The 22,445-nt window shown below is 31.0% G+C and overlaps 2 protein-coding genes across 3 annotated transcripts; both read right to left on the bottom strand.

Annotated features, from left to right (window-relative positions):
- Positions 1 to 1,291: 1,291 nt before the first annotated feature.
- LOC128190865 (uncharacterized) lies at positions 1,292 to 5,940 on the bottom strand. Its single transcript, XM_052863076.1, has 6 exons — positions 5,597 to 5,940; positions 5,313 to 5,371; positions 4,032 to 4,175; positions 3,617 to 3,722; positions 3,430 to 3,461; positions 1,292 to 3,255 (listed from the first exon to the last, which is right to left on the bottom strand). The coding sequence occupies exons 1-6, from the start codon at positions 5,689 to 5,691 to the stop codon at positions 2,864 to 2,866; spliced, it is 828 nt and encodes a 275-aa protein (XP_052719036.1). The 5' UTR covers positions 5,692 to 5,940; the 3' UTR covers positions 1,292 to 2,863.
- A 2,916-nt stretch (positions 5,941 to 8,856) lies between these two features.
- LOC128190864 (uncharacterized) lies at positions 8,857 to 16,828 on the bottom strand. Of its 2 annotated transcripts, none has more exons than XM_052863074.1 (6): positions 16,714 to 16,828; positions 16,581 to 16,630; positions 16,357 to 16,500; positions 15,976 to 16,120; positions 15,598 to 15,629; positions 8,857 to 10,117 (listed from the first exon to the last, which is right to left on the bottom strand). In XM_052863074.1, the coding sequence occupies exons 1-6, from the start codon at positions 16,800 to 16,802 to the stop codon at positions 9,720 to 9,722; spliced, it is 858 nt and encodes a 285-aa protein (XP_052719034.1). In that variant the 5' UTR covers positions 16,803 to 16,828; the 3' UTR covers positions 8,857 to 9,719. The 2 variants fall into 2 exon arrangements, with proteins under 2 accessions (XP_052719034.1, XP_052719035.1); XM_052863075.1 differs by having other exon boundaries at positions 15,598 to 15,626.
- Positions 16,829 to 22,445: the final 5,617 nt, after the last annotated feature.

Genomic DNA, 22,445 nt, shown 5'->3' with positions numbered 1-22,445 from the left:
TCCTTGGTATCAGTCATATCTTCTAATTCTGGCTGCAGAAGGTAAGATAATACGTATCATCTGATTTATATTTGGATATTTTAATGGAAATGGACATTGATGGTAACCAAACAACAAAACTTTATAATAAACGCGATGACTTCAGTTTTTCTATAGTCAACTTTCCTTACTTATGTAGCAATATACATTCATCACCTGCATATGGTGTTTTTTCTCTCTCAGTTGATTCAATAAGCAAGGGCATGCTCTTCGTATGAACAGTTTCTAAGACGAAGCAAGCTACTGACAAACAAGTTGATAAAACAGGACTATAAATAATCTCGTTGGAAGTCATATTTTCGTAAGTTCTAAGGTCGATACAACGACCTTGTCAGCAAAAACAATGTTCAACTGGGTCGCATGCTAGCTGACTTTTTTATACCAATTGTTAGACCATTATTAAATACCTAATTGTATACGGACATTTCCGATTGTTTTACCGATTAGACAAAGAGCACACGGCGGTGTGACCGGTCGGCAGAGGATGCTCATTCCTCTATGGCACCTGATCCTACCTCTATCTATTATGATGTCCGTGTTGCTCTGCTTTGAATTTGTATTTCGTTTAATGGATTTTTGAGATGGTTCACGGCTTGTTATTGTCATTATTTTAATACATCAGTCTCCTTTATGATATATGTGTACAATGGAAAGGTCAAAATATGGAACAAAACAACACGCAGAAACAGTCAAATATTATTTTCTATGTTGAAATTATATTTCAATATTATTATACTTTTTGTAGCCGGGAAACAATCCAATGCATTATCTACTCATAAGAACTTTTCCCCAAACACAATTCGACGAGTCGAATAATCAACTTGCCTAATGTTTGAGAAATAGCAGCAAAGTCTTGGAAACAAGTGTTTAAAAATATTCCCTAAAAGAATGTAGATTGTTGCCATGTTCCCTTTGCTCTGAACCTAAAGGCATCTACAGTTTAAAACAAACGCTGTCTTAAAACCTCTATAGCGCTTGATAAAATGTCGAGTTTATTTATTTATGATATTTTTAAAATGGTATGTTTATTTGATTTGAAACTATTTACTTGAGTAAAGTGACAAAAGATGTTCAGAAGGAATCATTTTCCTATACGCATTATCAGATTTTAGTTGCAATTAAAATTAATATTCTCACATGACACAACTTTCATGTAATTATTGTGCATTATTGTTTTCCTTGTCATTATATATTAATATTAAATAACAAATGTTTTGAATGTAACACACAAGAGTCACGGTTTATTTGTATTTATAACGAACTAACAAACTAACATTTTTTCTAGAATCAGAACTGTTAATAAGATTATTAACAAACTAAAAACATTGCACACGAATTTCATGTGTACATGAAAAAAAAAAAAGGTACGTCTTTTCTCTTTCAGATATCTTGACAACTGACTATCAAATACATACTTAGCATTGACATTCCATTGAAACACGGTAATGTTTGTTATTTTTAATTTTTCTATGACTTTGAAGTTACTTTGCTTGAACAAATGATATCGATTAATAGTCCAAAATTTACATAATGTCTCTCCTTTGAGGAATTGCTTGCATTATTAAAATTTGATAATTCTTTGCATCCATCAACTGTTACTGTGTTCGGATTATGTGACTAAATAAATGATTAAACAACAAAAACAATAGTTTAGGGTTTTGCATATACGACGGTCTATTCAATCAAGATAAAAGAGAAAATACAGCAGGGGTTGTTTTCATAACGCCGCATCCAAATCACATGATAATAAAAGAATATATGAAGTAATCAGGCTTGGGGCAAATTACATTGTAAAGTATTTCTTATGAAAATTCAATAATAAGTTTTGAAAAAGTAAACTAAATGAAGAGTTTTTGCAAATGTTTCAAATATGAAACACAGTTTCACATATCTAGAGGTTCATGTTCACTATCAGGTTCAAATTTATTAAATCATACAAGATTGCTGTTGCACTTATATATGATCATCAAAATTTTAAAGGTTTTATCTTTTAACTGCATCCTGTCAGGTTTAAAAATCTCCCTAGCCATATTAAATAAACGGTAACCCTAAACCTGAACTGTTTTATGTTAGTGCAACGGTCACATGCAAGATGCAAAGTAAGGCAAACCTTACATTGACAACTTTAAACAGGGAGATTCTTGTATGTCTATCCAATATTTTAATGAATATTTTATTTTAAATGATAAGAATTGGATAGTGCTAACGGCAAACTAATATGAGCAAAGTACCATATAAATGTCTCAAATGCACACTCTGCAATCTACAAACATTATATTTGTTACAAACATTATATTTATTTTTTACATTTCATGTAAAATACTTAAAAGATAAACTTTGCACTGACAAATATTTGAATATTTCACTTTTCAAACACTGTGTGCATTTGGAGTATCGATGTGTTGTGAACTGTTTGATTTTCTCTCAGAATAGAATTTTCCAATAAACTTACAGTAAGTTTAGTTGAGTTTTTTTTTAATGGTAATTAGTTGGTTGACCCTTCAAAATAACCTTGGAATATTGATACATCTGTCCTGTTATTGGGATCTTTTTATTTACGTCAAAAAAAATTAATCAACATTAAAAGAGCATGCTAACAATTAAAAAAAAAATATTTTTCAATGTTTAAAATACGTATTTAAATATCACATAACATCAAATACACAAAAACAATTTCCTTCAGCTGACTTCATTTCTTCTTCATGCATTGCTTTTGTTTTTGTTCGTCCATTATATTAGTTTTATGGAGATCTACCTTGTCGTAAATATTTGCTTAGAAATTTGTGTTAAATATTAGTTCTTGCAGAATGACTATCTTGAATTGTTAATATTTTGGGTTGGGTTTGACGTCTGCATTTGTATCTTTCTTGACATTTGTTCTTAAAAGAGCATATCCATCATCCTCCGAAACCACTGTATCAATCAAAATGCATGTACTCTGCTTTTTTCTCAGCAATAGCCGACTATAATCTGCAATTTCATTTTTAGCATTATCAATGCCATCAAAATGTGCAAATTTACCCTCAACAGGATTTCCCGTCGTTCTATCTCCACTTGATTGTAGACTCGCACGATTAGTACTATTACGAATTAATTGAGACAAACGAACTTCATCGTAATCTGAAGATAAACTTTTCCCGTTGGCAACTATTTCTACTGCCATGCAATTTTGTTGCTGAACAATGTTGCATCCTTGTGATTTTGTTGCATCTCTACCTATTATGATAATACAAAATACCAGAATATATGCATAACTTATTGTTTCCTTCTGTCTTTAAATTTAGATAATGTGAATTTCAAAATAAGGAATATTTGAGAACATGTTTATAAACTTTCGTAAGCATAAGTAAAACCAATATAAAATTGTTCTTCGAATTGTAAATACATTACCTAGACAGAGATTCGCCAAACGTTGCAAATACCTGAATTATTGTTTTAAAAGGTGAGCCGTTATAAAATGTTGTTACAATAAAACAAGTTGTATTTACATCTAATTGCGTTAATATAAAAATTATAAGTGTACATGTTATCAACTATGTGTTACAAATCATTTGCAGAATAGATTAGTCTTTGTTACCGCTTTATTCCCCGTCGGAGGTAAATTACTGCACAAATGACGCTGACTACAATGGGCACCAATATACTGAGGCTTACTACCACCCAATTGTGATCTTTCTCGTGTGCTGAAAAAATGGTAACAATTATTTTAAGCTTATTTAATTTTTGTATTAAGTATATAGATTTGAACGTGTATGATTTTCCGTAATATGCAATTGTAAAGATAACTTAATCAAAGAGAAGGCATACACTAGAGAAGTGTATAATCATAGAAGTCACAATTTTAAACTAAATCCTAGGCTTTCACTTTTTTCCCTCACCATAAAATTTACTTGATATAATAACCTAATTGTGTATTATGCGTACACGTTGTTTTCAAAATAATAAATAAAAAATGTTACTTTTTAAATATAAATTATGTAAAAGCAACTTACAAGTCTCATTCTGTCGAGTCTTACAACCAGTATGTTCATTACACATGTGAGCCTCACATTCACATGGTTTTGAACAGAGATGACCGTAGTATCCTCTTGTACAAGATAAGTTACAATTTTTACCAAACCTTCCATCTGTGCAGCCTAAAATATGTAAGATGATGGAGTTATATTAAGATTAATATTAAACACTTTCATAGTCCAGTGATTTTAGACTGAAAACTATTAATAGACTATTAATCCAGCTTATCTATTCGTCGGCCTTGTCATGAGATAAGAGTCACTATTGTAAAATTATAGTCAGTTGCATTTTACCTATTTATCTATCAGTGAAAGGTAGTTGATTTGTTGGATGTTTACCCAAGAGGCCAGAGAGCAGTAATGCCTCATTCGACAACAATCTTTAGCGGACCTATATAGCCAACAACCTTGCAAAAAATATTTTATATTTTCAGAAAAATTGTCATTGTTTTTCTAATTGTTTTACCTATACCCAAGAAAGTTAACACAAAATGGTGTGGCTTGATGGAGTATCGGGTTTTTCCTTAGTTTTACTGCATGGACATCTCTATTCTTTATAAAATCACATACAGTGTTGTAGTGATACATTAGAACTTTAATGTTATAGTCAAAATCACAATAAGAAACAAATATGTTCCTTCAACATCCCCTATATCTTTATTTTATTACATAAATCGTCATACATTGTCACAATTTCTGAATGAGCTTATATTTATGTTGTTAGTTGAAAACTTTGGCTTACTGATGCTTCACATAATTCCTAGAATATATTATGAATTGGTTTATAACACAATCCCATCTGATATAGCTAACAATCTCCTATTTTCTGAATTAAAACACCCAGGGATATAGGAATTAAGAAATCGAAAACCATAATATGTAAATCATATAAATTAGGAAGAATGACAGTGGTGCTTACATTTATAAGGCTGTAATTGTATATGTTATTTACCATGAATAAAGCAAAAAAAAATATTTTTTTAATTAACCATTGGCTGGCCAGCACAATAAATGTTTTAAACTTTCTATAGAGAAATGTATTCTTCGACGATACGATGTAAACAGTCATAAATAGTGTCTTAAATAATGTGCGCTTAAAGGACAATAATACTTTTCTAAGGCGCAATCTGCTTTTCCGAATTGAGAAAGAGTTATGGACGAGCAGATAGATAGATAGATAGATAGATAGATAGATAGATAGATAGATAGATAGATAGATAGATAGATAGATAGATAGATAGATGATGATCAAAAACATACTTAAACATCTCCCAGTGCTTGAGTCGAAATATTCATTGTAGCAACAAATTCCATTAAACCTTGAATTTTAAAAGGTGTATCTTATTTTACAAAATCATGGAAACGGCCACACATTTATATATTTTATGTAACAGCAAAAGTTGATTTATTTTCAGAAATCGAAGCATAACACTAACCTTTATATCTATTTTATCAATAAAATGACATTAGTTAATTTTTTGCCATATTTAATGGGCTAGAATTGCCTTTTTATTAATATTACTAGATAAAAAACTGAAACTAACCTGTTACAGTCTTTTGCAGACAGTGTTGAAAGTAATTCAGTGATCACAATTGTCGTCTCTAATAAAGACAGGCGGCTTGTGTCAAACATTGTCATTTTGATAAAAGAATCCTCAATATAGTTTTAACAAGAACGTTAAGGACAAAAATGAAAGCATGGTTACAGAACACGAATTCAGAGGTCATCCTCTGGTAAGAAAATGAAGAGGATAAGGAAGTTTCAGAAATCAACGTTTAACCAAACTGAATAAATTAACAGGAAGGAGATTTAGGAGGAAATGAACGTGCTTAGTTATTCTATTCAACATCATTACTAGGCCAACCAGGGTTTTAATTAGTCACACGGACATGTGTTGAATACATACTGAAATAAAAATAAATCCTATTACACTATTGTGTATGTTTCAAACTGAAAATAAAATTGCCAAAAAAGCATAACTTAACTACAATTCAAAGCAATGTTTGAGAGAGAGAGAGAGAGAGAGAGAGAGTATTCAAAAATTTGTACATAAAAAAAGAAATTACTCACTATGGCCTTCAAATCGACATTTACGTATATTGACGACGTATTATCGATCAATAAATGTTACTTTCATTATTACGTCGGCTCGATATATCCCAATGAACTTGAAATTAAAGATATTGCAAAGTCTGCGTTATCTGTTTTATATTCGGATATTTTTCTAGAAAAAGGCATTAATTGTAACCTCACAATTAAACTATATGATAAACGTGATGACTTCCAATTTTTCTATCATCAACCTTCTTTACTTATGCACTCATGTATCTTCATCACATGCATATGGAGTTTCGGTCTCTCTGTTAATTCGATACGCAGGAGCATTTTCTACGTATGAATAGATTCTAAAACGAGACAAACTACTGACAAACAAGTTGATAAAGCAAGATAATCCACAGTCTCCATTGAAGTTATCATTTTATCAAATATATGGTCGTTACAACGACCTTGTCAGCAAAAAAAATCCTTTGCTAGGTCGAATGCTGACTGACTTTTTTTTATGATTATTGATAGGTCATCATTAATCGGCAAATGGACTACCGATTTTCCCGATAACGACAAATAGAAAAAACTGCGGATACAACCGGTCGGCAGAGGATGCTCACTCCTCCATGGCACCTAATCCTGCCTCTGATTACCTTCAAGATGGGCTAAATTTGTTAATGTTCAAAATTTTCAAAAATTTTAAAGATGAATCTTTATTATTAAATAAACCCCTTAAAATCAGACTAAGATAGTATTCAAACTTGCAATCTATTAGATAAGAAATATGATAGTTATGGGTTGACAACCTTAATGGTCTTTGATCTAAGAAGGTTTTCATTTCTAGCATCCAATGGTAATATTGCAGATTCGCTGTCTACAAGATTATTGTTGTAAAGTTTGAACCAGAGTTATCCTGCCTGCACCAAATAACATTGCTTTTTGGTTCTGATTATTAAAATGTTGACATATACGCGCACAATTACTTTGGGAGTTTTTATAATGATATGATTGGGTGACATTTTCATTCTTTTGAACCGGGACACAAAATTGATCTGATGATAAAAATAATGATATTGCGGTAACAAAAAATAATTTTCAAAATTTAAATTCAAATTCTTTGGAGAGATAAAAAAATGTGCAATATGGCGGAAGTTGTGTGATGCTATTATTTTGCTTATTAATACAAATAATGATTTAGGGGTACCCTACGACTTTCCATACTGAGAATACGCTTTGCATGTGAAAGCTTAATGATTTTTTTTTAAATCTTGGAAGGAAATTATTACATGTACTTCGTCGACACATGACTTGCGTTCAAGGTACACCAAAAATCTGTATTTTCAAATTAAAATAATTATGTCATATTTTGCTGTTTCTTCTTTTTTTTAGATTAAAGAACGAAACAAGATCAGATTATTGTAACATATATAATGTCCTCTTACATTTTTTAAACTTTACATAAAACCCGAGGTGGTAATTATATAATATCGAGTAAAATGTCAAATTGAAATATTTTCAAACAAAATGAAATAAAAAAGGAGTGCAATACACAGTTTTAATACAATGGTGCTTTTATAATACAATTTAACAAAGGAGAAATTTCAGAAATAGAATTTACCCTTTGTAACATGTTTAACAACGGGTTATAATACGCTCTAGCAACATTTCCTTCTTCCTAAGTAATTTCTAATTGTTATGAAGTATGTTTGGCGGCGTCGACATAAAGCTTGATAAAGAGCAATGTAAAAAAAATGTCTGAATGACTACAAGTTGCAAATGGTTGTTTATTGTTCAAATCTAAACTGTATGCTCAAATTAAAACACTCTCCTTGTAAATATTCGTGTTAAATACCAAACATAGCACAACATTCTAACTTGGACCAGATAATCAAATAAATGAATGACAAAACAAGAAATCTTTCAATTTGACGCTTAATTTGCATCTATTTAGTTAAACACCAACGAAAATGGCCCTATGAATTTTACGAAATTTCAAAAAAAATAATTACACACAATTGTTTCCATTTGATATCATCAAGCTAACACAAAGAGGTTTTTGAAAATCCTTGATATATAAATATACAGCTTCAATGATGGATACATATATTTATCTCATACGTGTGGTGTATATTACCCGTGTGATAAACCTTTGCTATATCAAACGGGTGGTGCTTTATCAAATACTTCTGGTCCCAACTATTTTTGACACAGCCCCTCGCTTCAACGCTTCAGTGACCTATTTTCGATGATTTGCTAGTACTTTCAACATAACTATATTTACTATAAAAGTGATATAAAATGGGTTTTGTCGAAGACTTAATTTACAAATAAGAAGGAAAACACATAACTGCGTAGGGGCTATTGGTTTTAGGGGAGGCTTAGCCCCCCCCCCCCCCCCCCGCCCCCCACACTTTTTTTGCAAAGTTATACAAAACCGTAACCAAAAGACCCTTTTTCTTGTTTTCAAGATTTTTGATAAGTTTAGCCCCCTTCAAAATTTTAATTTGCTTCGTGTAGTTTATAAAACTTCAAATAACGTTAAGCGCTTTCATTGTTAAAAATCCTCAAACGTTTTACAGTCGTAAAAACTATGACGTAATTACGTTACCTAGTGATAACGTCAACAATAATACTATGGGGTCATAATGCTTATTGAAGGCAACAATCATAGAATAAAGTTATATATAGAGGATATCTATATTGTGTGATTTTATATTTTCTTTATCCAACGAGTTGAAATGGTGTATATATTCGCGAGGCTTGCCGAGAAAAACTGAAAATAGTCCGTGGCCACAAATACCAAGATGTTCACTAAGTTTAATTTTTTCTGTACTCGAATTGATGGACGTGTTGTTTGTGTATACGAATACGGATGTGTAGGGTTGTTTCAGTTTCTCCAGTTTCTCCTATATAAAATTCGTTGCATCCGCTACACGTAATGTTGAATATAACATTTTTTGAGGCACAAGACATGTTAGCATTCACAATTAAGTCCTTGTCCCCGAACTTGAACGAACGAATTCCCGACTTTAATATATTGGCAAGTTCGACAGCGGGGATTTAGAAATCAGAGAAAATCTTAGGAAAAGTGTTGCTCCTGTCGTGTTTTGCTGTTTTTTCCTTTGTAAATGACAACATGTTGTCATGTTACGACAAAGAGCACACGGCGGGTGTGACCGGTCAGCAGTAAATGCTCACTCCTCTTAAGCACCTGATACTTCCTCTATCTTTTTAGAGGTCCATGTTGGTCTGCTTTGAATTTGTATTTCGTTTTACGGATTTTTAAAGATATTTGTCAGTTTGTTATTGTCATTTTTTCATTAATGCATATGACGAAATATACAGAAACGTGACAGTTTTGTTTCTTTTTTGTACATGCGTTTAAAAAACATCGTGGATAAGTCTTCAAAGTTGACGTGCATATCATATCTTTAGATATTTCATTTTATTCTTTCACTTTTTTGTTTAAAATGATTGATATTTTTTTTCTTTACTTGTTTTATCTATTAAATGTTACATTACACATAAAAAAAGTTTGTTTCTTTTCTGATAAAATAGAGTTCTTGTAGCACTGCAAAGACAACTCGAAATTGTTATAAATTGCTAGTCAATAGATATTGTTAAAGCCATACTTTTCCATAAGTTTCCTTTGATTTTATATCTTCAGATTGAAACATTTTAAAGGAATCTTTTTTTGGAAGATCTGATATTTGAACTTTTTTACAAACATCAAAACTGTCGTCAAATTCACCACTGTCATACAGGTCTTCATTGTCATCGCTGTACTCTGAGTGTGACGTCATTTCCCGCGAAATAGTTATTTTTCGAACGAGACTATAACGCTTTTTGGATTTACTGTTTTCACATTCTGGTTGGGTGGCTACATTATCTCCCCTTGGCGTGTTGTTTTCACGAATTCTAGGAGGTGGTTGCAGGGTAGATGAATTGTTGCTAAAAACTCCATCGCTCTCATACCTCAAACCATTTAACTGCTGATTGTTCTGATCTGATGATAAGACTACAAAACAATATTTTCTAGTAATTAGTATCATTTTATCAATTATGTGACTCGCTTGCTGTATCCCTTTAAAAATAGGAATATACAATGTTTTCTTTAACTATAAATATGATATGTATAATATTTTATATCATGAAAACATATTGTTTTCAAAATATGCAAATCATTTAGCAATGAAAAGGAAATGACCAAACATTGATGATTATCAAAATGGACTTTGTGCTAGCTCTTACATAATTGATACATGTTAACATGTAAAAGAAAATATTTATATGTTCTTTGCTTATAGATAAAAACAACATAGAACTAGACCTATTTTTGTCTCCAACAAAAAGGAAGGGCTTTTCGACAGCCCTTAAAACCCTTCATTTAAATTTATCATATTTTCTCTCAGAATCTGTATAATCAAAATTAGGAAAATATCATGAGCATATACCCACACGTTAACATTTAAGAAATTAAATGCCCAAAGAAAGACAACTTCAGAATTTTTTATCCAACTGTATCGTTTGTTTCCTGAAATAAAAGTTCTTAAAATTCATATATCAGAAAGTACTCGTTTAAGATTCAAGAGTTTTGGTATGCCAAAAGCTCTAATTCTAACCATTTATTGAGCAAAGCGAACTAACTCTTGAATTTTAATTTTTTTGAAATGTGATAAAGTTATTATATTCAGGCCCTTAAAACCCATATAAAGAGTCAAAAAGTGGCCCTTTGAACCATAATTTTAAATTGAACTCTTTATTCTTAACTAATAACTGAAAAGAGTTTGAAAATTGGATAAGTAATAAAAAAGTTATAGCTAAAGGGCTGTTTTTAATACTGACCCCTTCAGGTCCCTTATTTTTCGGAATTTTTTTCCTCAGACCTTTTCCGGTCTGCGCATTTAGTCCCTCATTACAAGTACAAAATATAAAAATATTTGCTTAAAAACTGTTTGAGAAAACGTTACATGCGTGAATTCAATTTAACATAGAAACTCCCATAGACAATTTTCATCGGCCAATAAAAACGGAAGTACTGAATACTATTCAATGAAACTAAAAATATATCTTAATTACGTCAATTTAAACAATATCTATCCTAATCGTTTATTGAGCAAAGCGAGATAACTCTTAAAATTGAATTGTGATAAAGTTGTCATTTTCAGACCCTTTAAACCCCTACAAGGAGTCAAAAAGTGCCCCCTCGGAACATAATTTTTAAATCGTACTCTTTATTCTGAACTATAAACCGAAAGGATTTTGAAAATCGGATAAACAATAAAAAAGTTACAGCTAAAGAGCCGTTTTTAATATTGACCCCTGGAGATCCCTTATTTTTCGGAATTTTTTTCCCAAGACCTCTTCCGGTCTGCGCATTAGGTCCTTTATTGCAAATACAAAATATAAAAATATTTGCTTGAAAACTGTTTGAGAAAACGTTACATGCGTGAATTCAATTTAACATAGAAACTCCCGTAGACAATTTTCATCTGCTCATAAAACCGGAAGTACTCAATACTATTCAATGAAACTTGGAATATATCTTAATTACATCTATTTAAACAATATATATCCGTCTTAGAACATTCCTAAGCTTTTCTGAGTTTTTTATTTTTTCATCCCCCCTTTTCTCAAGTTTGAGGCCTAAAATCTCAAAACTGATAAGAGATAGAAACTCGCCGCCGGTTTACTTTTTAAACAACTCGACATGGTTGATCTAACTCTAAAATTACAACGAATTTCCTTTAAAAATAAAAACAATTTATTGATTCATTTAATTTCTACTATTTTGCTTGTGTAAACCGGAAGTACCGGAACCGGAAATCCAAAACCTTACATACTGGTGACATTTAAAAATGCTATCAGACTATTGTATAGTTATTTCTAAAATTTTTTTCGTTTTCAAAAAATCGCTGACGGAAAATCTGTCGAGAAAAAGAATAATAATAATAAAACATCAGAATAACAATAGGTCTTTTCGACCGAAAGTCGAAAAGCCCTAATAACTAGACCTATTTTTGTCTCCAACAAAAAGGAAGGGCTTTTCGACAGCCCTTAAAACCCCTTATTTAAATTTCTCATAATTTTTCGCAGAATCTGTATATTAAAAATTAGGAAAATATCATGAGCATATACCCACACGTTAACATTTAACAAATTAAATACCCAAAGAAAGACAACTTCAGAATTTTTTATCCAGTTATATCGTTTGTTTCCTGAAATAAAAGTTCTAAAAATTCATATGTAAGAAAGAACTCAACTATGATTCAAGACTTTTGGTAGGCCAATAGCTCTAATGCTAATCATTCATTGAGCAAAGCGAGATAACTCTTGAAATTTAATTTTTTTGAAATGTGATAAAGTTATCATTTTCAGGCCCTTAAAACCCTTATAAGGAGTCAAAAAGTGCCCCTTGGACCATATTTTTAAATTGTACTCTTTATTCTGAACTATAAACCGAAAAGATTTTGAAAATCCGATAAACAAACAAAAGTTTCAGCTATAGGACCGTTTTTAATATTGACCCCTTCAGATCCCTTATTTTTTTTAATTTTTTTCCCAGGACCTTTTCCGGTCTGCGCATTAGGTCCCTTATTGCAAATACAAAATATAAAAATATTTGCTTTAAAACTGTTTGAGAAAATGTTACATGCGTGAATTCCATTTAACATAGAAACTCCCATAGACAATTTTCATCGGCTCATAAAACCGGAAGTACTCAATACTATTCAATGAAACTTGGAATATATCTTAATTACATCTATTTAAACAATATCCATCCTAATCATTTATTGAGCAAAGCGAGATAACTCTTGAAATTGGATTGTGATAAAGTTATCAGTTTCAGACCCTTAAGACCCCTCTAAGGAGTCAAAAAGTGCCCCCTCGGCCCATAATTTTTAAATTGTTCTCTTTATTTTGAACTATAAACCGAAAAGGTTTTGAAAATCGGATAAACAATGAAAAAGTTACAGCAAAAGGACTGATTTTAATAATGACCCCTTTATATCCCTTATTTTTTAGAATTGTTTTCCTAGGACCTTTTCAGGTCTGCGCATTAGGTCCCTTATTGCAAATGCTAAATATAAAAATATTTGCTTGAAAACTGTTTGAGAAAACGTTACATGCGTGAATTTAGTTTAACATAGAAACTCCCATAGACAATTTTCATCGGCTCATAAAACCGGAAGTACTCAATACTATTCAATGAAACTTGGAATATATCTCAATTACATCTATTTGAACAATATCTATCCGTCTTAGAACATTCCTAAGCTTTTCTGAATTTTTTATTTTTTCATCCCCCCTTTCCTCAAGTTTGAGGCCTAAAATCTCAAAACTGATAAGAGATAGAAACTCGCCGCCGCTTTACTTTTTAAACAACTCGACATGGTTGATCTAACTCTAAAATCACAACGAATTTCCTTTAAAAATAAAAACAATATATTGATTCATTTAATTTCTACTATTTTGCTTGTGTAAACCGGAAGTACCGGAACCGGAAGTCCAAAACCTTACATACTGGTGACATTAAAAAATGCTATAAGACTGTTGCATAGTTATTTCTGAAATCCTTTCCGTTTTCAAAAAATCGCTGACGGAAAATCTGTCGAGAAAAAGAATAATAATAACTAGACCTATTTTTGTCTCCAACAAAAAGGAAGGGCTTTTCGACAGCCCTTAAAACCCCTTATTTAAATTTATCACATTTTCTCTCAGAATCTGTATATTAAAAAATAGGAAAATATCATGAGCATATACCCACACGTTAACATTTAAGAAATTAAATGCCCAAAGAAAGACAACTTCAGAATTTTTTATCCTTTTCCTGAAATAAAAGTTCTAAAAATTCTTATATAAGAAAGTACTCATTAAAGATTCAAGAGTTTTGGTATACCAAAAGCTCTAATGCTAATCATTCATTGAGCAAAGCGAGATAACTCTTGAATTTTAATTTTTTAAAAATGTGATAAAGAGTTCATTTTCAGGCCCTTTAAACCCCTATAAGGAGTCAAAAAGTGGCCCTTTGGACAATGATTTTTAAATTGTACTCTTTATTCTTAACTAATAACTGAAAAGAGTTTGAAAATTGGGTGAGTAATAAAAAAGTTATAGCTAAAGGGCTGTTTTTGATATTGACCCCTTCAGGTCCCTTATTTTTCGGAATTTTTTTCCTCAGACCTTTTCCGGTCTGCGCATTTAGTCCCTCATTACACGTACAAAATATCAAAATATTTGCTTGAAAACTGTTTGAGAAAACGTTACATGCGTGAATTCAATTTAACATAGAAACTCCCATAGAACATTTTCATCGGCTCATAAAACCGGAAGTACTCGACACTATTCAAGGAAACTTGGAATATATCTTAATTACGTCTATTAACACAATATCTATCCTAATCATTTATTGAGCAAAGCGAGATAACTCTTGAAATTGAATTGTGATAAAGTTATAATTTTCAGACCCTTAAAACCCCTATAAGGAGTCAAAAAGTGCCCCCTCGGACCATATTTTTTATATTTTACTCTTTATTCTGAACTATAAACCGAAAAGATTTTGAAAATCAGATAAACAATAAAAAAGTTACAGCTAAAGAGCCGTTTTCAATATTGACCCCTTCGGGTCCCTTATTTTTCGGAATTTTTTTCCCAGGACCTTTTCAGGTCTGCGCATTAGGTCCCTTATTGCAAATACATAATATAAAAATATTTGCTTGAAAACTGTTTGAGAAAACGTTACATGCGTGAATTCAATTTAACATAGAAACTCCCATAGACAATTTTCATCGGCTCATAAAACCGGAAGTACTCAATACTATTCAATGAAATTTGGAATATATCTTAATTACATCTATGTAAACAATACCTATCCGTCTTAGAACATTCCTAAGCTTTTCTGAGTTTTTTATTTTTTCATCCCCCCTTTTCTCAAGTTTGAGGCCTGAAATCTCAAAACTGATAAGAGATAGAAACTCGCCGCCGCTTTACTTTTTAAACAACTCGACATGGTTGATCTAACTGTAAAATTACAACGAATTTCCATTAAAAATAAAAACAATATATTGATTCATTTAATTTCTAGTATTTTGCTTGTGTGAACCGGAAGTACCGGAACCGGAAATCCAAAACCTTACATACTGGTGACATTAAAAAATGCTATAAGACTATTGTATAGTTATTTCTGAAATCCTTTACGTTTTCAAAAAATCGCTGACGGAAATTCTGTCGAGAAAAAGAATAATAATAATAATAATAATAATAAAACATCAGAATAACAATAGGTCTTTTCGACCGAAAGTCGAAAAGCCCTAATTATGAAATACAAAAATTTGATTAAAATCAGATCCTTCATCCGCTCTTTGTTTTCTATTGTCGCTGGAAAATCTTGTTTTAATCAGATGGATAAAATACAAAATAAAACGCTGCTTTTTATTAAAAAGTAGTATTATCTCAATCCTTGGTTTTTATTATTTTTTCTTAAAAAAAAGTACATACATGTTCTTGTGACTGTCTTTTTCTTACTCCTACTGAAAATGAGTTTGGTTGATTAATTTGTAGTTTTGAAAGAGCAAAAAAATACTTTTAGCAATTCTAGTGAAGCTTTCTGAAAAGTATATTATAACTTTAAAACATTATTTATTGGATGGATGGAAGAAAGAAAGAATGAAGATAGATTTCTTTGGTTGTAATAGTATGTGTTATTTAACATGAATAAAGGGTATAGAATAGATAGATAGATAGATAGATAGATAGATAGATAGATAGATAGATAGATAGATAGATAGATAGATAGATAGATAGATAGATAGATAGATAGATAGATAGATCGATCGATCGATCGATCGATCGATCGATCGATCGATCGATCGATACCATATTTTGCAATATGTAATAGTCCCGATGCAGGAAAAACAAAGAAATATTGATGATATTCCAATTATCATCCACATATTTTCCTCTAAGAAGTCTGCTAGTTTTCCTTCAAAGCTAGTCTTCGATCTGTTATCTTTAGTGTAATCTGTCGTATTGTTGCCCGAGAAAAAAATTTACACTGTATTTAAGATAAGTTTAACATGACAATGCAAATGTTCCTAAGAGCAAAAAAAATTTTGTATGGCAAATAAGACAAGAAAATTAGCCTGAAATGTAACGTTAAACTAAATTTATGTAGTCGATAAATTCATATAATGTTGAATATTTGAAAAGAGAGTGCGTTACAATAAAGATCGGGTATGGCAAAAGGTGTGTTGTTACCTAGACCATGGCCTGAGCAGGATCCAGATACTTTATCACAGGTTTTGTTGCATTCTGATGGACATTTCTTCTTACACTTTTCTCCGTACAGCCCATCTTGACAGAGTTTTGAACAATTTTCGCCATGTGTTCCATTTGGACATACTTTAGAAATAAAATGTTTTATTAAAAAATTATTTATAAAAAAATAATTATTGTTATATAAATTGTTTTAAATATAATACCTATACATTGATCTCCTTCAATTGTATAGTCTATGCAGCATTCACCTTTTCTAAATAAAGAGAAATAATTTAAAAAATAAAACATACTAATTGTTTTGTTATGACGTCGATGTAACCCATCACAATACCTTACCCACACATATTGGGGTCAATGGTAGTAGAGCTTAAACACACATGGACAACAATCATCAGCATCGTAAACATATGTACATAATCCTCCATATTCTTCGTACTTGGTGTGTTTGTTGTTGACAACTTCCTGGTCCGATGAAAATAATTTGTTTAGGTATTTTCCTGAGCAGGAAATACTATCGAGAATCCTTGCTATATTTTGTGATCGCTATGAACTAATAAGTAGATGTACATTTTAAAAAAAAACATTTGCATGATAGACGTTTGAAATTTTACTATACGTTGTTACACCATGTTCTAAGATAACTTTTAGAATCAAAAGACTTTGATTTGTAGAATAGATGACGATACCCGTAACTACTGAACCGCACCTTTACACGGCAGAAAAACTAGAAAACACTTGTCCTCTATTTCTGTATTGAAACAATACCATTTTTAACGGTCCGACAGATCAACTGTTGCCTTCGACCCCAGTCAGCAACTGTTTTGTTATAAACCTTCTCATCAATAACACGTTTTCGAGGAATGTATCTTCACCGGTCAACAGTCTTTTTAACAGTCGATTTTGACAGTTCTAATCCAACAATTCTTGTCCAACAGTCAACATGCTGTACTTTTTTCGTAAAGAGTTATATAGTAACTGTCTTACAGGGGTATAAGAATGCCATTTTTTTATTCAGACAGAAAGCAGTCTATATTGTCTTGTTTTCATTATCATAACTATGACTCAAGAGTTTTATCAAAAACCGATCTATTCTATTAAAACCTAAAGTACAGGAAATGCCTGGTTATCACTCAATACCAAGTACTAAGTGAATAACCCCTAAAGGTTCTAATTATTGAAAGTCACTTGAAAAAGTTTTGTGGGTCTATAAATTATACGACCATGTGAGGGATAAATAGAGAAACAAATTAATGATCGCAAGATCATTACCTACATAATTTAGTTCCTTCTTATTTAAAAAAGGGATATAAATAGAAGAAGTAAACAGTTTTGCTAAGTGTTCACGATGTGTGCTATTTTGAGAACTCTGTTGGAATGTGGTTGGTAGGATAACCTTTTCGTCGATAAGCATCATAGGTTACTGCTCTCTCATGGCAGGGTTAATACTTTGGTCCCAACCAATGTAAATTCTGTTAAATGTTATATCATTTGAAATAGCTAATTTCAAACATTTTTTAACAATAGGCACATCAGGAGCGGACATATTTTAGATGAACATGTGGAAAGTGAAGGTAAGGAGATTTTGAATTTAAGGTCGAAAAATTATTATAATGTATGGATAATACAAGAATTGCTGAAAAAATCCAGTATAGACTTAAGGATGCGTTAAGTTGATTCAACGTTATTGTTGAAGTCCTTATTGTCTTACAATTGTTGATTCCGGGGAGGGGGGTTGACGGTCTTTAGCGGGGTACTAAAAAGAACATCAGTTTATTTCACTTTTTTGTTATTTTGCGCGTTTTTGCTATTTTTTCCATATTTAATAATTCCTTTTTAAAGGCAATCTCCACAGAAAAATATCTTTTTAATACGTGTATACATTTTTTATGTTTAACAATTGAATAAATTCTAGAAAAGTGAAATTTTATAATACCAAAAACAGAGAATTTTTTAAGCTTTCAAGAAAATAAGGTATTAAAATTATGACAATTAAAATGGGTCTAATTTTAATTCAATTTACTATGTAATATATCTATTATCAATGTTAAATACTTTGTTAAATTTTCATTTTAAAAACAGTCAGTTTTGATATCTACATTTGCAACATTGCTTTGAATTAATTCCTTATATAAACTTTTAAATCAGCGAAAACGTTAAATTCTATGTGGATTTTTTATGACATCACGATGATTATCGCACGCGTTTACCGTTTGACGGTTGCAATTGTTAACATAAAAACGTGTTATATTAATGATTCTGAATAAGTTGTCACTGTCAAACTTAAATATAAGTAATAAACAGCAATGTTAAAAAGTTAAACAGACGTTTGTTTGATATTTGGTACGTGATCAAATCTACTTCACAGAATATGATTAAGTCACCAACCAAGTTAATATCCCGGTAAACGTTAAAACTTGCTGTTTATATCTTAAATATACACCCATAAATCTAGGTATATTTTCCATCACCGATGTTGCTGAATCACTAGGTAATATTTCATTTTTAGTCATACCATTATAGTCATTATATCGAGTTGGTACAACGTTTTTATTATTTATAGTTTTTTCTCCTGCTGTATCTTTCTGACTTTTGCTACACAAGCTTTAGTCTGGATCGTTGTTACTTTGGATCGATGCCCTTCATACATCAAGGCTGCTGACAGTACAGTACCCGCAACGTTATTTTTTACAAGATAAACGATAGGATAGGATTCACGCACGATAGGATAGGATTAACGCACGATAGAACAGTATGCACGCACGAAAGGATAGGATTAACGCACGATAGAACAGTATACACGCACGATATGATAGGATTGATACACGATAGGAAAGGATAAACGATGTTCATGATAAACGTATGATCGCTTTAAATGATAATTACGAATAAACTGATAATGGCAGAATTTGCGAGAGAACACGTACAAATAAAGATTTACGAGGAATTTCTTTTTAGTAACAATTGCCGAGTTGTTAATTATCGCTGCATCATTCATAGAATGTATAAAAATGACCAGTTAATTTTTTTTCAACTAAAATTATTAGCTTTAATGATAAATTTTCTGTAATGTTAAAATTGTTTTCATTACCGAACACCATACAGCCGATCGCCGCGAATATTTCAGCCCGAGATTAAATCACTCGGAAAATAGAGGGTTTAATTATATAAATCCAACTCTTGTATAGAGTAAATATAAAATCTGTCATAAGTACATTTCTTTCTGTATAAGAAAATGATTCATTAAAAACGAATTATTACAGACAAGTTAAATAAATATTTACGCAGATACACATTCCGCGTACGATTTGTTAACATTGTTTTCATTACCACACACCCTAGCTGTTTGCCGAGAACATTTCAGCCTGAAATCAAATATCACACGGAAAATAACGGGTTCAAAATACAACTCGGATTTTAATTAAATATAAATTATATCATAAATAGTTTTGTGTCTGTAAAATATGATGCAACAAAATCATATTGCATAAAAGTTAATGTTTACGCAGGTATACACTCAGGCGTACGATTTAAAGTAAATCCACCCTCCTCTGACGTCATACATTTTACATAAACCATGAATTCATTGAAATTCTTGCAAGTAGATTTGTAATGTCTAAGTTATTATAGGTGCACATCAAAAACTCAAATCCGTGTTTACTTGGAGATATTTTTTAAGCGTTTTTCATCCTTATATTCGACATAATTCAATAATGACAAAGGAAAATAACTCTTTTCTATTTTTCTCTAAGTGATATATCTAAATGCTATAATTTTTCTAATGTAAACAATTTTTTTCTTTTTTAAAAAATTAATTCAATTTTCTGGCATAGTAAGCAATAAAATTTAAATATATAAACAAGTATCCATCCACTTTTGTTTAATTTTTAAACAAGAAAAAGTGTGATTTTCAGATGATAATTTCAGCCTTTGGTTTTTATTACCTTACATCTTAAATAGTATGGATACATATATATTTCATTTATTTATTGATAAAATTCAAGTCCAATAAATAAAAAAAAGTTAAGTTTTTTAACTTTGAACCCATCATTTTTTAGGTACGGAGTTACCTTAATATATTCGATTTACAGGTACATATGTTACCTTGTTCCTAAGAACTTCGTTTTTCATTTTCAATGTTAACAGATATGATTTACATATAATATTGGTTAATTTTGATCTAAAAAATTTAATTAGTATCCTGACGGAATGTTGGATAGGATTTTACAATTCTTGTTCGATAAATATTCGTATACGGCGCACCGAACGAGTTGCAATTTAGTAATAAATTTACTTGCTTATGAAAAGGCACGAAACGATTAACACGATAGGATAAACGGAAAAATTCTTGAAATTAAACGATAAACCTGATAGGATTAACGCACGATAGGATAGGATTAACGCACGATAGAACAGTATACACGCACGATAGGATAGCTTTAACGCACGATAGAACAGTATACACGCACGATACGATAGGATTGATACACGATACGATAGGATAGGATTGTAAAAAAATAACGTTGCGGGTACTGTAATTACACCAACTGCATCAGCGGGCGGCATTCTTGTTAACTAGTAGTACATATGTAATATAATATCATTTGACAGTAATTTGCATTGTCTTATAGTTTAATTATTAGATAAACAAACAGCTGAGAATATGTTAACAAGGCTCACGTTTTATTTTTACTTGTCTGCTAAGCATAATCTGAAGAATATATGACTGACTACTACATGACCAAACGTCAGCAAACAAAACAAATCAGAATACTTTTGTTATCACTTCATTAGGCTATTAATCAATTTTTATTCTGAATTTCATCGTTAACAATCCCTTATAATGTGAAGTTTAGTTTACAGAATTGAATAAAAACTAATAACAACCCACAAAGAAAACTAATATTTGATGTTTTTATTTAGATAGATGCATCTAAATCTATGTTTTGACAACTTACATATTCCACTAGACAGTGTCTTAGTCATTTTTAGTGAAAGAATAAGTATAGTTTACTGCATGTTATATCAACGATTTAAAAAATGCATACATTTGTCGATCGATAGATAGATAGATAGATATTCGTCAAGGTGTTATCTTTAGCATAACCTGTAGAATTGTTGCCTGATAAAAAAAAATCCAGATTACCTCGAGGATGAGTTTAACATGACAGTTCAAATGCTACAAAGAGCGGCCATAATTTTTTATTTTAAAATAAACAAGAAAATCAGCCTTGTATACAGGCAACTTCGCCACATATGATTCACATATATGACTCATATGTGGATCATATGATTTGTTTCATATGAGATCATAAAAAAGGGCATCATATGTGAACCATATGTGACAAATCATATAATCCACATATAATTCACACATCATTTACATATGATCGCCCTTTCATATGATTAACATATAAAACATGTATGTGTGTTGGAAGTTTTTTCCATATGACAATCATATAAAAGGGGCATCATATGTAAATCATAGGAAACATTCATATGCGGTTTTTCATATTTATCAAAACAAAAAAATACACTTGTGCACAACGAAAATAAGGTATTTCTGCTATATGTAAAATTTATCAATATATTTCTAAGGTTTTTAGACATAAGCATATTATTCTACAGATCTATCCCTCAAATGCCTTGTTGTCCATACAGAGAAATAGCTTATTTTACATGGTGCATATAAGTAATTATTCAAAGAATATAGAAAAACAAGTTATTAGCATTTGTCGATACATATATTCTACTAGAAGAATACAACTTATTGGACATTTGATTTCATAAATGTATAAGTACTGTCATGTATCTCAATGAAAGTCATATCATGAGTAAATATACCAAAAATCATTAAATTGAGTAGAAGCAATGTCCAGTTCATGTTTAGAAATCTCTGAACTGAACGAACTGGAGAATGTCATGTTTTAAGTCCGGTTCTCTTGTTTATCTGCTTGCTGTCCATGGTTATGAAATGGAATAATGACCAGAATCTTTTTAAAATAAATATCTCCTTATAATTCTTCAGTATCTCCTTGGTTGCAGACTAAATTTTCTTTGGAATATATGGT

This window comes from Crassostrea angulata, chromosome 6 (genome assembly GCF_025612915.1).
Source record: "Crassostrea angulata isolate pt1a10 chromosome 6, ASM2561291v2, whole genome shotgun sequence".
Classification (NCBI taxonomy): Eukaryota; Metazoa; Mollusca; class Bivalvia; order Ostreida; family Ostreidae; genus Magallana; species Magallana angulata.
Note: the sequence above shows the minus strand (reverse complement) of the source record. Positions and strands in the feature narration are given on the sequence as shown.